The sequence below is a fragment of the Diceros bicornis genome, chromosome 31 (genome assembly GCF_020826845.1).
Source record: "Diceros bicornis minor isolate mBicDic1 chromosome 31, mDicBic1.mat.cur, whole genome shotgun sequence".
NCBI lineage: Eukaryota > Metazoa > Chordata > Mammalia > Perissodactyla > Rhinocerotidae > Diceros > Diceros bicornis.
The window spans coordinates 5059887-5074874 of NC_080770.1; the positions used below are offsets into that span (position 1 = coordinate 5059887).

Sequence of the window (14988 nt, forward strand, 5' to 3'; positions counted from 1 at the left end):
ACAGAAGAGCAGAACTAAGGCTCGGGGGGTGGTACGGCCTCTCCTACCGAGGGGCTTCTGGGAGCTGGAAAGGGCACTGGTCTCCCTGTCCGGCTGCTCTGGTTGTCACTAAGCCCAACTTTCTGCCACTACATGATCTGCAGGGTGGAGTGTGGGGGTGACGGGACATCGGGTGGGGGCTGCCGCCTGCCAGCCATGGGACCTCGGCCGTGCTGTGCCTCGGTTTCCCCGCGTACTACGGTCAGGCATTGGGGCACTAGGTGGAGGGAAGGGAGAGGGTGGCCACTGAAGGAGGGACATTCACAGGAATAGCCAATCCCAAGCCCTGGCGGTTAGGGCAATGATGCCATTTATTGAGCACCTACTGTGTGCAGTGGGTCCCCGGCTAAGAGCTCCACGGACAGATCTCATTTACTCCTCACAGCAGGGCTCCGCGGTACAGCCTGATGGCGCCCGCTGCGGAAGCACACATGGATGTCCTCATCCAAGGCCAGTCCTGCCAGGCGGCCAGCGCTGGCGAGAGCCCAGCCGCCGTCCAAAGGCTCCGGCACAGCAGCCATCCTGTTCCCCTGGGAGCTCAGGCCTCCCACCTTTGTGTCTCCCACCAGCAAAGCACTGGGAGTTGGGGTTCGGGGGTGATGCGTGGAGTAGACAGGACACGCCCGTCGCAGCCCAAGGACACCCCAGACCAGGCTTGCTGGATTCCACAGTCGATCGAGACCAAAGGAGGGGACAGCTCAGTCTCAGGCTGTCGGTGTCTGAAACAAACAAGGGGGTGACAAAGGGACATGTGTTCTACAGACAGCGCAGCCCCCGGCCTGAGAGCTGACGCCTCCTCCCCTCTTCATCTTCCATCTTAGGAAGAGGAGACGGAATGCCTCTCCCGCATCCGCCCAGCTTTCCCAAATCCCCTGCCAGCTGTGGTTTTGAGATAACTGGGGTTTGATATTTTATGCTAGAATTTTGAAGCCCAAGGTCTTTTCACATATGCACGGCTTGGTTCAGAACCCTCAGCCAAGATAATTCCTCTTCCCAGGGTCCAAGGGGTTCATCTAGAAGGCGGGACGGAGAGATGGGTCCATTTATGGTCCAGCCCCTCAATACATGGGGAGAAGCCCAGGTCCAAGGAAACGTGCCCTTAAACACATTGGTGACAGGCCAGGAAGCCATGCAAACATGTTGCAGAGATCTTCCCGAATCAGGACAACCGAGAAAGCAAAAGTGCAAAAATATTACATTTTAAGCCAGCGGGACTGGAAAGAAGCCAGTAGGGGCTTGGAGAAAACAACAGGGCACAGTTCACAGAATTAAAACTCATAGAAAACTCTGCTGCAGTGAGTCAGAGTGCCAGCACAAAGTTTCCTGGCAGCTCAGGAGAAGGCTTACCTACAGGCGGATTTTTAAAAAAATCTTTGTAATTGATCTAATTGGGGTCTAATTTACACACGATAAAATGCACACATTTAATATATAGTTCAATGATCTTTGACCCATGTATGTATGCCCATGTCATCACCAAATCAATATATAGAATGTTTCCATCCCCCCAAAAAGAACATTTCCATCACCCCCCTCCCCAGAAGTCTCCTAGTGCCCGGAGCATCCAGCCCCTCACCCCGCCCCTGCCCCCAGCCTGAGGCGAGGGCTCATCTCTGCTTTATGCCGCTTTCAATTGTAGATTACAGACTCACTTCATAGGCAGATTTGTATACGGTGTCAGCCAGGATTTGGTGACAAGTAACAGAAACCCTAGTTTAATCTAGCTTGCGGGGGAGTGCAGGGGTATATGTGTGTTCAAGGGAATTTACTGACTCACATACCAGGGAGGTTCCAGAAGTGATTTTCATTTCAGACATAGTTGGATTCAGGGCCTCAAATCATGTTCTCAAAGTTACTTCTCTTGTTTCCTGTTTCTCATTTCTGCTTTGTCTGCGTTGCATTTATTCTCAATGAATAAACTAGATGGCAGGTAACCAGTGGTTCTGTTTACACTCGACAAATCCAGCAATCGCAGCAGAAAGAGCCTCCCTTTCCTGATAATTCTAACCAAAGTCCCGAGGATTCTGCTCTCTGGCCAGGCTCCAGCCACATGCCCTCCCCTGGATCGGGAGGCAGGGATGGGGGATTGAGGAGGGTGCCAGCCTGTCTCATCTAAACCCAACAGGCGGAGAGCGGGGAAGAGGGGAGTTCAAGGTAAATCCAGGGTACGCTGGCACAAGAAGGAGATGCTGGCAGGCAAAGTGGCAAATGCAGGCTACGTTCCTCCCCGGACATTCCACCACCCACACACGCACTTGTTTCCCACGTATGATTTTAAAATGCTCCCACCCCAAATCCGTAGCTGTATTATTCACAGCAGCAAATGCATCCATGAGAAGAGACAATCCAACTCTGGGGACTGGAGTACCAATCCGAGCCTAGGACCTGGGGGCTATTTGGATCTCTCTCCATCAGATCAAGGGATTCTTCCTCTCGGATTGGTACCCTACGGCCAAATGATGACCCCTCGAAAGACACACAGTTCGCAGTGGACAGGACAAAAGGAATAATCATGATTTTTAAAAACTCCCATTTGGAAAAGGAGAGAACAGAAACAACACACAATGGTATCGGTCCATTAGCCATTCTATACTGGAGAGGAAGCCATAAGGGCTGGCACTGGGAGGTTCTTGGTCAGCCCATCAGTGTGGTAGCCAGAATCCAAGATGGCCCCCAACGATACACCTCCTGGTATTCACAGCCTGTGTAACCCCCTCTCTGCGAGTATGGGCTGTAACTTCTTATAACCAACAGAATGGAGCAAAGATGATGAGGCTACATGAGATTGTGACTTCATCTCGCTAGCAGACTCTCCCCATTGCTGGCTGTAAGGAAGCAAGCCTCCATGATGTGGGCTGCCATCATGGAGAGCCCATATGGCAAGGAGCGAGGGCAGCTTCTCACCAACAGCCAGCAGTGCCATAAGACCCTCAGTGCAATAGTCTGCAAGGAACTTAATCCTGTCAACACCCACCTGAGCTTGGAAGCAGATCTTTCCCCAGCTGAGCCTTCAGATGAGAAACCCACAGAGACCACTTCCTGATGGTACAGGTTCAAAGACTTTGGCAACGGCCCCACGGGATGAGCCGTTTGTTGCCAGGTTTGGGGTATCTCTGAGAATGTAGCCTCCCCTCCTTTACAGTGCTTGGCTTCTTTGCTTCCCGTCAACGCCACAAGCCAGTAACCAAAACCAGACCCCTTGCTGACTCACAGTCCTTGAATCTAAACCCTAGTCCAGGGTGTCCTGTCACTTGGGTGCAGGTCTGGAGGACTCAGCTATCCCTCTGGCCTCAACTGAATGGCCTCATGAGAACTCAGAGCAATAAAAACAATCGCCCTGGGAGTGAGGAAACGTAGCTGATCTGCCTGCTGGTGCAGAAAGTGGGGCTTAACAATCCTCACCGTGTCGTCCCACCAGGACCCAGCCGAGTGCACATCTGAGGGGGGATTTGCAACCTGCCTCTTTGCCTCTTCCAGGTACGAGCTTCCCCACTGGTCAGGATTCTTGGTTGCAAGTGACAGAATCCCCACTGAAACACACACACATGCATGCATACACATGCATGCATACACATGCATGCACATGCTCGCACACACGGAATGGATTGGCTCATGTTACTGAAAAGTCCAGGTGTGGATGGGCTCCAAGAACAGCTAGATCTGGGTACCTGGATCTGAGGATTCTGTCAATCCACTAATAATTAGTCAAGAAATGGGAGCATCTGTACGTGCCAGGCACTGTTCTAGGCACAGAAGGTGCAAGAACGTGAGGATTCCTGCCTTCCGGAAGCTCATGTCCTCTTGGGCAGTTGGTCTGTGCCTGTTGGGTCTGAGGCCCTGCGTTCCTCTCCTGGCCCATTCTCAGACTGCACTTCACCTCCTGGAAGCAAGATGTCCACCATGGCCCCAGCTCAGCAAGCCCCGGATAAAAGCCTGTGATGGTGCTGGCCCGGTGGCATAGTGGTTAAGTTCAAGAACTCCGCTTTGGCAACCCGGAGTTCGCAGGTTCATATCCTGGGCGCAGACTGATTCACCACTTGTCAAGCCATGCTGTGGCAGCGTCCCATATAAAGTAGAGGAAGATGGGCACGGATGTTAGCTCAGGGCTAATCTTCCTCACAAAAAAAAAAAAAAAAGCCTGTGACAGTCTGAGCTGTTCCCATAAAATTAGGATGGTCCACATTCCCTGGGAATATCCATGAGCACAGTGGAGCCTCCGTGTCCTAAGTCACCTCTGTTATCAAGATCTGGGGTTTGGCCAGCCCCGGGGGCCTAGTAGTTAAGTTCGGCGTGCTCCGCTTCAGCAGCCTGGGTTTGGTTCCCGGGTGCAGACCCACACCACTCGTCTGTCAGTGGCCATGCTGTGGTGGCAGCTCACATGAAAAAAAAAAGACGGAAGATTAGCAACAGATGTTAGCTCAGGACAAATCTTCCTCAGCAAAAAAAAAAAAAAAAAAAAATCTGGGGTTGGTAACAGTTTCAGCATCTGAGGTCACCGCCGTTTCTTTCTTCACTCACATTTCTTTCCAAAGCTGATGCCAACATCTCCCACACTGACTCCTGCTGCATCTCCAGGCAGGGCTGTGAGGATCAACACAACAGCTCCTGGAGCTTGATCATCAGTCGCCCAACGCCCATGGTCCACCGAGCACCTGCTCAGGTTACGCAGGTCACCTGGCACGCTACGTGATACAGGTGCTGTGTCAGCCTCCATCCTGCCCTGGAGGGGACTCGGTTTTATCGGGATTCTTCACTTACCAGGCAGGAAAGTGGGTTCGGCCAGTGTGGGGAAAGGTCCCCAACCAGGGCTGAAATAATCCCCTCCCTCCCACTTGCCTCGGGTGGCATTATGTGTTATCTCCTGATTCTCGTGGGGAGCTGGGGGAGGCCAGGGAGGGACTCTGAGCATTTCAGTGAGGACTTGGAAGCTCAGAGAGGTCACCAAAACTGCACAGATGGCCAGCTAACAAGTGGCAGAACTCAGACTTGAAGTAAGGTCCTGGACTCCGGATCCAGTGCTCCTTGCTCCCCACCCCCCAGCTTGCAGAGCACTGGGCTAGTCCATTAGCCAGAGCATCTCTTCATGCGGGCAGTGGAGGCAGACATAATGGCCTCTCCCAGGCCGCAAGAGCCCCATTCCCTCCACAGCCCTACCCTAACTCCCCGCTGATGGGTCTGCTAATGCTCTGAGGTCTCCTTGGCTGTCCCAGACGGCCTTCAGGAAGGAAGATATTGCCAGGATGGCGTAGGAAAGGGGTGACCCTCCCACTGCTCCCCGTGGGCCCCCAGCCTCATTCTCCATTTCCCTGCAACCCAGCCCTCCCCTGGGCGGGGAGCCGGGGAGGCCAGGCCTGGTCAGGCCCATTAGCCCTGGCCAGCTCTTCTGCAGGCCTCCTGGTGGGTGGGGCGGGCGCCATCCTGCATTTATACCTCAAGCTCCCCTTTCTTCTTCTCAGAGGGAGCCAGGTGAAGGTTCTCTGGGAGTCTGGGGTGGGGGGAGCGGAAGACAGCTCAGAGCAGCCCTGTGAGCAGGGACGGAGGCAGGAGCCGCTCAGGGGCCTGGGCCAAGAGGAGCTGCTGAGGCCTCCAAGGACCAGAGTGAGGAGGGGCCAGCCACTCTTCCCTGAAGGACTGAGCGCCACGTCGGGGAGCAGGTGAGAGGCCCCATGTTTTCACTCTCTGGGTAGAGGCAGGAGAGCGTGGCAGTGACAAGCGTTGCTTTGCAGCCGCGCCACGTGCAGCTGGATGAGCTGGGCCCAAGTCTCAACTTCTCTCATCCTGCATCTTCTAAATAAAACCGGGCTAATGAAGCCGTCCTTACAGCCATTTAAACTGGTGACAAGTTCATGTCACCCACCCAGAGCCTGCCACACGGAGAGGCCCCATCAGCGGTGATGGCAGAGCCGAGACACAGCAGGTGCTGAGGGAGCACAATTAAGGAGAAGACACAACTAGTTTTTGAAAAGGCAGCTTATGAAACAACCAGATAATATATTTTCATTTATGTAAAAAAAATTTATAGGTAAATGCACAGAAAAAAACCTTCAAGGATACAAACATAGCGTTAATGGTGATGGTAATGGTGATGGTAATGGTGATACCCCAGGTTAGGGCAGGGCAAGACCTTATTTCTTCTTTACCATTCGAATCTTTTAAAATAAGTGTCAGTATCATACCAGTAGTGGAAAATAATGCATTTCCATAAGTCTTCAGTGGAAGAGACAAAAATTCAAACGAGGCTTCAGAGACAGGAACACCAGAGCTCACTCGACGGAGTCTGTATTTTAACTGCTCGTCCAGCAACGAGTCATGACTGAGCAATCACTAGGGGCAGGCCCTGCGCTCGGGACAGGAGGACAGGTCGAGGGATGGAGGCAGACGCAGCCCGGCTCAGGGTGCTCATGGTCCGACTTTCAGCCAACTCAACTAGCGTGGGAAGACCGCACAGAGGGAAGGAGGATGGGGGTATCTGGGGAGTACCTAGCTTAGCACTTCATCTAGGGGCCCCTCCGCACTTATGAGCACCCACTGTGTGCCAGGACCTGGTGCAGGTGTGACTGGGACACGTACCCCCACCCCCGTTGTACAGGTCACATCACTGCAGAGAAGCCAGGCGTGAACAACCATGGGGTCCAGTCTCATGCAGCGTGTGGGTTGTTTGCTTTCATTAGGAAATATTCACAGTTTATCATTTCTTTTGGTCTGTGCATTAGTCAGCTGGAGCTGCCGTAACAAATACCACAGACGCAGGCAGCTTAAACCACAGACACTTGTTTTCTCACAGTTCTAGAGGCTGGAAGTCTGAGATCAAGGTGCCGGCTGATGGGGTTCACGGTGAGAGCCCTCTTCCTGGTTTGCAGACAGCTGCCTCCTCACTTGGCAGCGGGAGAGAAAGAGAGCAAGAGAGTCTCTAGTGTCTCTTCTTAAAAGGACACTAATCTTATTGGATCAGGGCCCTGCCCTTATGACCTCAATTAACCTTAATTATCTCCTTATAGGCCCCATCTCCAAATTCAGTCGCATTAGGGGTTAGGGCTTCAACAGATGAGTTTGAAGAGGACAGAATTCAGTCCACAGCAGTCAGGATAAGGGCTCCTCTCTCTTCAAACCCCCCAAATCTCTTTTCTTTCTTCAATCTGTTATTTGACCTGCTGTCTATTTTTTGATGGAAAAGAGAATGCCTAAGAAACAGCAGCAGCATCTTCCCACCTCGGGTCCTGCACCCATGGCTGAAGTGCCCGCTTCTCTCCTGGGTGACGCCCCAGCTCATGGCTGGGTCAAGCCCTCTGTCACGCCCTGGTCCCCTCGCCTCTCACCTCCCACAGGAACCCGCCCTGCAGCTGTGGCCTCTTTCCTGCGTCACTGGTTCTTCTCACTCTGCTGAATCACCCATCCGCGCAACAGCATGCAGTAATGTCCTTCTTAAAACCTCTGTCTCCATATGTCATTTCTCTGCCCTCCCCACCCACCCACCCATTACAACAACCTCCTTCAAAAGGTTACCCGAAATCCCTGCCTCCACAGCTGGCCCCTCAGCGCATTTGGGGGTCTCTGCTGCTGAGTGCCGCCCCCTTGGAGGGGTCTTCTGGGACGAGCCCCTGTAAAATACCAGCCGCTCCCCCTCTTCGAGCTCTATCCCTTTGTCCTGCTCCATTATCTGTCAGAGTTTTATAGGAAAGCTCCTACAGAACAGCTGTCACTATCTCTGTAAGTTGTCACGTCTGAAGCTGCATCCTTCTTGCTTACTGACCACCTTCCCTTGGAACATCTTCTCCAGGAAGGCAGCAAGTGTCTGTCTTCTTGTCCCTGTACCCCCAGGACCTGGAGCAGCACTGGCCCAGTCTACCCTCAGGCAGTGTTCGGGGGGTGGGTAGCTAATGACTGTTAGGAAGACGCCCAGGTGCTCCGAGGGCCCCTGTCCCGGCCCCTGGGCCCCTGACCCAGAGCAGGCAGGGAGACCCCGGCCCAATGCGGGCAGGTCGGGGGCTTTTGGCTTGGGGGACCCAGCATCATAAGGACAGCAGTGTGCAACCCCGCTCCCCGCTCAGCAGGTGCAGGCCCGCGTCCTCCCCTCCTGGAGTGCTGCCCCAATCCTCCTCACTTAGCGTGGTGTTTGAGCCGACTGGAGCTCACCAGGCCCTGCGGCGGGCAGACACTGAGGGCTAGTGTCCGAGGACAGCAGCGTGGGGGAGGGGTCCCGCTGGCTGGGGAGGGGCTGGGGCAACACATTCTGAGCACCCCCCCGGGGGGGACCTCAATCAGTCCTGGCGCCCCCTTCACCTGGCCTCTCCCAGCTGCCCTCCCACCTCAGTACCTCCCGGCCCCACCCTCCCTCTGCGTTAGGCCCGCCAGGGCGGTAGGGGGTAATCTCTCTAATTGTATATTTCCTCCCCTAGACTGTGAGATCTGTGAGGATGGGCTTTGTCCATCACGGTCATTGCTGTACATGTGCTGTGTGTGTGTGTGTGTACATATATACACGTGTATGTGCATATTGTGTATGTATGCACATGTGCTGTGTGTATGTGTGTGTGCTTTGTTTATATACATATTTGTACTATGTTTATATGTATATTGCTATTTTATATGTCTGTGTGCTATGTGTATGTATATATGTATATGTGCCTATATATGCATATATGCTATTGTATATGTATATGTAGTATGTGTATATGTATATGTGCTGTGTGTGCTATATATATGATATGTGTGTATGTGCATATATACGCGTACATGCTATTTGATATGTATATGTGTGTTATATGTATATATAGCACTACGTATCTGGCACATAGTATATAAGTTTGATAAATATTATTTAAACCTGTGTTGAACTTAAAGGGGAGACTTCTGACTGTAGTGACAGGGCGCCTATGGAGGTTGGTAACTGTGTGACGTGGTACCACGTCCCCACTGTGGATACAGAGAAATGTGGGAGAAAACACAATTCCACTCCTGCCCCACCAAAACAGAACACAGAGCTGAAAGAGGAAAGATGGGAAGGGAAATCTCCAGGTGCCACAAATGAATTTGCAGCTAGAGCTGAAGCTCACGGGCCAGGGTCCACCGGATGGGGTCAGGTGGGGCTAGGGCGAGGAAGGGCTGAGGGGCTAGGACGTGGTCCTGGAGGAGAGAGCTTGGACATAGCAGCCCGCATGGGCCAGAGCCTGGGAGGACCCTGCTGCTTGCAGAAAGCAATGTCCTGCCAGAAGGCCACTAGGAGCTTCTCCCTGCCCGAGACTGTGTGTGTGTGTGTGTGTGTGTGTGTGTGTGTGTGTGTGTGTGTGTGTGTGGCGGGCGGTGTGTGAGTGGAGTCGGGCACCAAATCGAGTAACAACAGCCCTGGATTTGCACCATTCAGGTGTAGAATCTGAATTTACAGGGACTTGCATGATGCCAAATCTCCAAACCACAAAATCCGTCAAGAACCTGGTTCTGGACCTGTGAAGTCCTTTGAACGCCCAACAGAAGCCAATGCAAGTGCCCGGGTAGCAAAATTTTCAGGACCTTGTGACCTTGTGGGGCTCCCACTAGAAGTAATATTATCCCTGCAGAAGACAATGCAAAACTGGAATTAATAGGGAGACTAGGAAATGTTAATGAAACTCGATTGACATCAGATCAAATAGACTTTCAGGCTAAAAAAGTACTAAGGATGAAGAGGGCCACTACATAAAATGTACAATTGACCAGGATAATATAATAATTTGGGGTTTGTATACACTGCACAAAGTTTCAAAATAGGTGAAAGAAGGAAAAAAATGACAAAACTATAATCATAATGGGTTAATATTTGTAGCAGATAAAAAATTAACCAGGATACAGATCATTTAAACAATGCAATTTTAAAAGCTTAATCAAATGAGTATATAAAGAAAACAAAAATTGGCCATCTACTACACTACAGAGAGAGTCTCAACAAAAATTTAAAAATTGGCCACATTATCCGACCACAAGGCAATAATATCAGAAATCAATAACAAAAAGATAGGGTCCGGCCCGGTGGCACAAGCAGTTAAGTGTGCACACTCCGCTGCGGCAGCCCGGGGTTCGCCGGTTCGGATCCCAGGTGCGCACAGACACACCACTTGTCAAGCCATGCTATGGTGGCATCCCATATAAAGTGGAGGAAGATGGGCATGGATGTTAGCCCAGGGCCAGTCTTCCTCAGCAAAAAAAAAAAAAAGAAAAGAAAAGAGAAGATTGGCAGATGTTAGCTCAGGGCCGATCTTCCTCACAAATAAATAAATAACAAAAATATAGCCAAAGCATGCACTGTAAAATGTACTTCTAAATAATGTATGGAAATTTAAATTTAAAATATTTTAAATGGCTTTAAATTTTTAAATATTTAAACATGAATAACAAGGAAGACACTATGTATCAAAACTCATGAAGCATCTAAAGAAATAGCCCTAAATACCTGTTATTAGAAAAAGAACCTTAGAAAATTAATTACCTAAGCATTCAACACAAGAAGCTGAAAAGGAATCACAGATAGATCCAAAGAAATAGGAAGAAATTAAAGCACAAATTAAGGAAATGGGAAGCAAATGAACAATAGAGATGATTAAAAAAAAAAAAAAAAACAGTTCTCGAAAAACAAACCTCTGGCAAACTGATTTTTAAAAAAAGGAGAGAAGGCACAAATTAAAAATGGCAGATGGAATTGAGGTTTTAAAAACTATAAGAGAATACTGTGTAGAGTATTATAATGATAAATGTGTAGCCAGAAAACACGAACAATTTTCTAGAAAAATAATATTCTATTCTAACTCAAGAAGAGATTTAAAATCTAAATAGACCTAAAACATTAAATAAATTAGAGTTGTAGTTTTTTTTTTCAAAGCCATGCATATCTGCTAACACTCATATAAAAATTACCAGACCAGATGGTTTTACCTTCTGCCAAACCCTCAAAGAAAGATAATCCTCACATGATACAAATTGTTCTAGAGGGTGAAGAAAAAGGACAATCTCTCCAAGTCATTTTATGAAGCCAGTATAAACTTACAACATTGAAATAAAAAATAAATAGTACCAGAACAGAAAATTACGGGCCCATTTTATGAACATGGGTAAAAATTGTCTAAATAAAATCAGAGCACCCAGAAAGAAAAAAAAAAAAAAAAGAGCAAACTAGAAATGGTTTATCCTAGAAATATAAGAATGAATAAACTCCAGAAAACCTATCACTATACATTCACCATATAAGTAGACTGAGAGAAAAAAAAGAAAATGATTAAATAGATGCAGGAAAAAAATTGTGATAAATTTAATCATTCATTTATGATAAAAACTCTCAGAAAACTAGAAAAGGAACTTTCTTGTATTGATAAAAAATAGTACCAAAAACTTACAGCAAACATCACATCTAATGGAGAAGCTGTAGACACATTCTCTTTAAGATTAGGAAGACGATAAGGTGCATGATTCCAGTCACTGCTCAGCAGAGTGCTGGATGTCCTGGGCTATGCAATAAGGCAGGAAAAAGAAATTAGAGGAATGAGGAGAGTTGCATAGAAAATCAAAACATTCAACAGGCAAACTGATATGATCAAATAAATCAAGACATTTGCCTGATTAATAAAAACTACAAAAATCAACTGTGCTCCTCTCCACCAGCAACGATCAACAGGAAGATATAATAGAGGCATTTCTGTCTGTGGCCATGATGGAGTAACTGGTACTGGACCAGCCCTCCCACTGTAAACAACTAGAAAACTGGAGAAAACATAAGAAACAACTGCTTTTGGATGTTGGACAGGAGGTATCCTAGGACTGTGAACTCTGAGAGGAGAGAAATACAAGAGGTGAGCCCTATTGTATTCCCCGGCTTTCTGCCTGGAGGTACTTTCTGGAGAGTGGCACAGGAAGTGGGAAAACCAGACAGAGCATGGTGGTCTCCCTGAGCTGAAGATACAGAAGTCAGACTTCAGGGAGATTGAAGTAGCTGGAATTTGTGAGATGGAGTGCCAGAGAGAAGCGAGAGTGCTAACCAGAGAAAGGACTCCAAAATTCTGCATAGGGCTCCCCTTGAGTTTTTGGCTGATGACTTAGCTATGCACGGAATGAAACTGAGCAGAGAACAACCACTGAGTAGCTGTCAGCTGAGCAATTCCCAGAGCTCACACAAAGCCATATATATTTAAAAAGAAACTGTGTAGAACAGACAGACAAACCAACGGTACGGAATGGAGAGTCCAAAAACAGTCCCACATGTGAATGGGAACTTGGTAAGTCAACCGGGAAAGGATAGCTGTTTAGGAGATGGTGTTGGGGAAACTGGCTCATAACAGGGAGGAAAAATCAAGCTGTATCCGTTCTTTATTCCACATAAAAATAGATTGCAGTTGGATTCAAGACCAAACTCTGAAAGGGAAAAACTATAAAAGTAACAGAGGAAAATATAAGGGAATATCTTTTTCACCCAGGGATATGGACTGACTTAAAAGGCACCACATTTCAGGGTGAAAAATTATACCAACACTGAGCGCATCTGTCCACCCAAGTTCACAACAGATGAAGTTACCGTGCTGAAGAGAGTTCTCAGAGAATACCTGCAGTGTCTAAACCCAGCGGGGATTCAAACCACTCCTGCAAATCAAGAAGCAAAAGGAAGAAAAGACAACTGAAAAGTGGGCAACAGCCGTGAGCAGGCAATTCAAAGAAGGGAACCCCAAATGGCTGACAGATACGTAAACTGATGCTCAAGATTGCTGTGATCAGAGAAATGCAAGTTTGAACGTCAACAAAATGCCACTTTACGATTATCAGGCAAAAATTAGAAAAGCGCATAATATCAAGTGTTGCTGAGGGAATGAGGAAACAGGACCCTTCCTGTCCTGCTGGCAGAAGTGAAGCCCGAGAAGCCATTTAGGGAAATAACCAGACATATGTCCTACGACACAGCAATTCCTCTCCCAAACATATCCCAGAAAAATCCCGAGCCGAGTCCAAGGGCGACGGGCGGGAGGATGTGGAGCACAATGTTTTTATGATCATGGGAACGCAGGGTTGGAAAAGTAAAACAGGGCTGGTGTACAGTTCAAAATTTTAAATCTCAACCAACCACCTTTCCACATAGTCACCTGTAAATATTCCAAAAACATATTGTTGAGTGAAAAAGAGAAAAACAGCGAGAATTCTAAATCACAACATTTGTGTAAATTGAAAACACTTATGGGCAACCACCTGTTTTGAAAGATAGTTAGATGTCCAAGGACCTTTGTCAAACAGGTTAGAACAGAGGCGAGTTGGGAGAGGGAAAATGAAGCTGGGACGGAGATGAAGAGGGAAACTTAAATCAATGAATTTATTCGATTTTAAACGGCCTGGTGATCATGGGGTGCCATAAAGTGAGGGGTGTCACACAATCTACTCTTTGCACCTGAGGTCCGGCTTAAAAAATTAAACCACAAGATTGGAAGATTATAGGAGGAAAAAATGATACTATCAATAGATGTAGAGAAAGCCTGTGGTAAAAGTCAACACTTCTTTATGTAAAAAAAAAAATAAACTCGAAATAGAAGAGAACCTCTTAAGGGGACAAAGGGCGTCTATGACAACTTCATGTACGTAATGGTAGACCTGGCGGCAGATTCAGGCCGGGCGGGAGCCACGGGGAGGGGGGAAAAGGTCAGGCCTCCTGGTCGTGGTCTGTTGCAAAAAGAACCCGGGGTGAAAGCCCTGAAACAGGAAACTTGGGGTGGGGGGCTCCCAGAAGTCCCCCGTGGTCCAAGCAATGCAGAATCTCACGGTGGTCCATCTTCCTTCCATAGGATGAACCAGACCCTGAACGGCAGCCAGACTCCGGCGTCGACCCCAAAAACCCAGGAGGCGGATGAGCTGGGCGCGGCCCCCTTGGCGCTGAGCACCCTGGTCATGTTCGTCTGCGTGTGCGGCATAGCGGGCAACAGCGTGGTGGCCTGGCTGCTCAGCTTCCGCAGGCAGAGGGCTCCCTTCTGCGTCTACATCCTCCACCTGGCGGTGGCTGATCTCCTCTTCCTCCTCTGCATGGCCTCCATGCTCAGTCTAGAAATTGCCTCGCTGGCCAAGAGGTGCTGGAAGGCCTACGAGGTGGCGCAGAGAGCAAAGTACTTCGCCTACACGGCGAGCCTGAGCCTGCTCACGGCCATCAGCGCACATCGCTGCCTCTCCATCCTCTTCCCCATCTGGTACAAGTGCCACCGGCCCCAGCACCTATCGGCCGTGGTGTGCGCCCTGCTCTGGGCGCTGTCCCTCCTGATGAACATGCTGGCCTCCTTCTTCTGCATCAAGTTCTGGCACCCCAATGAGAAGCAATGCTTCACGGTGGACTCCGTCTTCAGCTGCCTCATTTTGGGGATCTTCGCACCCGTGATGACACTGTCCAGTGTGATCCTCTTCGTGCGGGTGCAGAGGAGCTCCCGGGGGCGGCGGCGCCGGCCCACGCGGCCCTACGTGGTCATCCTGGCCTCCGTCCTGGTGTTCCTCCTCTGCGCCCTGCCCCTGGGCATCTCCTGGTTCCTCCTCTCCTGGATGGACGTGCAGCCTCAGGTGGAGCTTCTGTACTACCGCTTGTCCCGCCTCGGCTCCTCCGTGAGCAGCAGCGCCAACCCCGTCATCTACTTCATGGTGGGCAGCCAGAGGAGCCGCCGGGGCCTGCGGGAGCCCCTGGGGGCCGTGCTCCGCAGAGCGCTGCAGGAGGAGCCTGAGCTGGAGGAGAGGGAGACGCCCTCCACCGGCACCAACGAGCCAGGGGTCTGAGAGCGGCCGTGCCCTGGAGATCGCATGCCTGCTCCTGCCCAGTGCCTGTCTGGCCGGCTGTTGGAAGCCCCAACACTTGCATGTCAGCCTGTTGGGGTCCCCTTCCTACGTGCCAAAGCTCTCCCAGAGCATGTCGCGTCCCGGATCCCACAATGCGACTCAGCTGGGAAGATGACATGTAATTTCTTTGTTGGTGGAGGA

General features: G+C 49.8%; 1 protein-coding gene across 1 annotated transcript; it reads left to right on the top strand.

Moving 5' to 3' along the window:
• The first annotated feature begins 13821 nt into the window (after window positions 1-13821).
• On the top strand, window positions 13822-14787 carry MRGPRD (MAS related GPR family member D). Its single transcript, XM_058526198.1, has one exon. It carries the CDS (start codon window positions 13822-13824, stop codon window positions 14785-14787), a length of 966 nt encoding a protein of 321 aa, XP_058382181.1.
• Window positions 14788-14988: the final 201 nt, after the last annotated feature.

Excerpts from the sequence above, each read along its gene's own strand:
- MRGPRD (XM_058526198.1), top strand. The coding sequence starts at position 13,822 with ATGAACCAGACCCTGAACGGCAGCCAGACTCCGGCGTCGACCCCAAAA.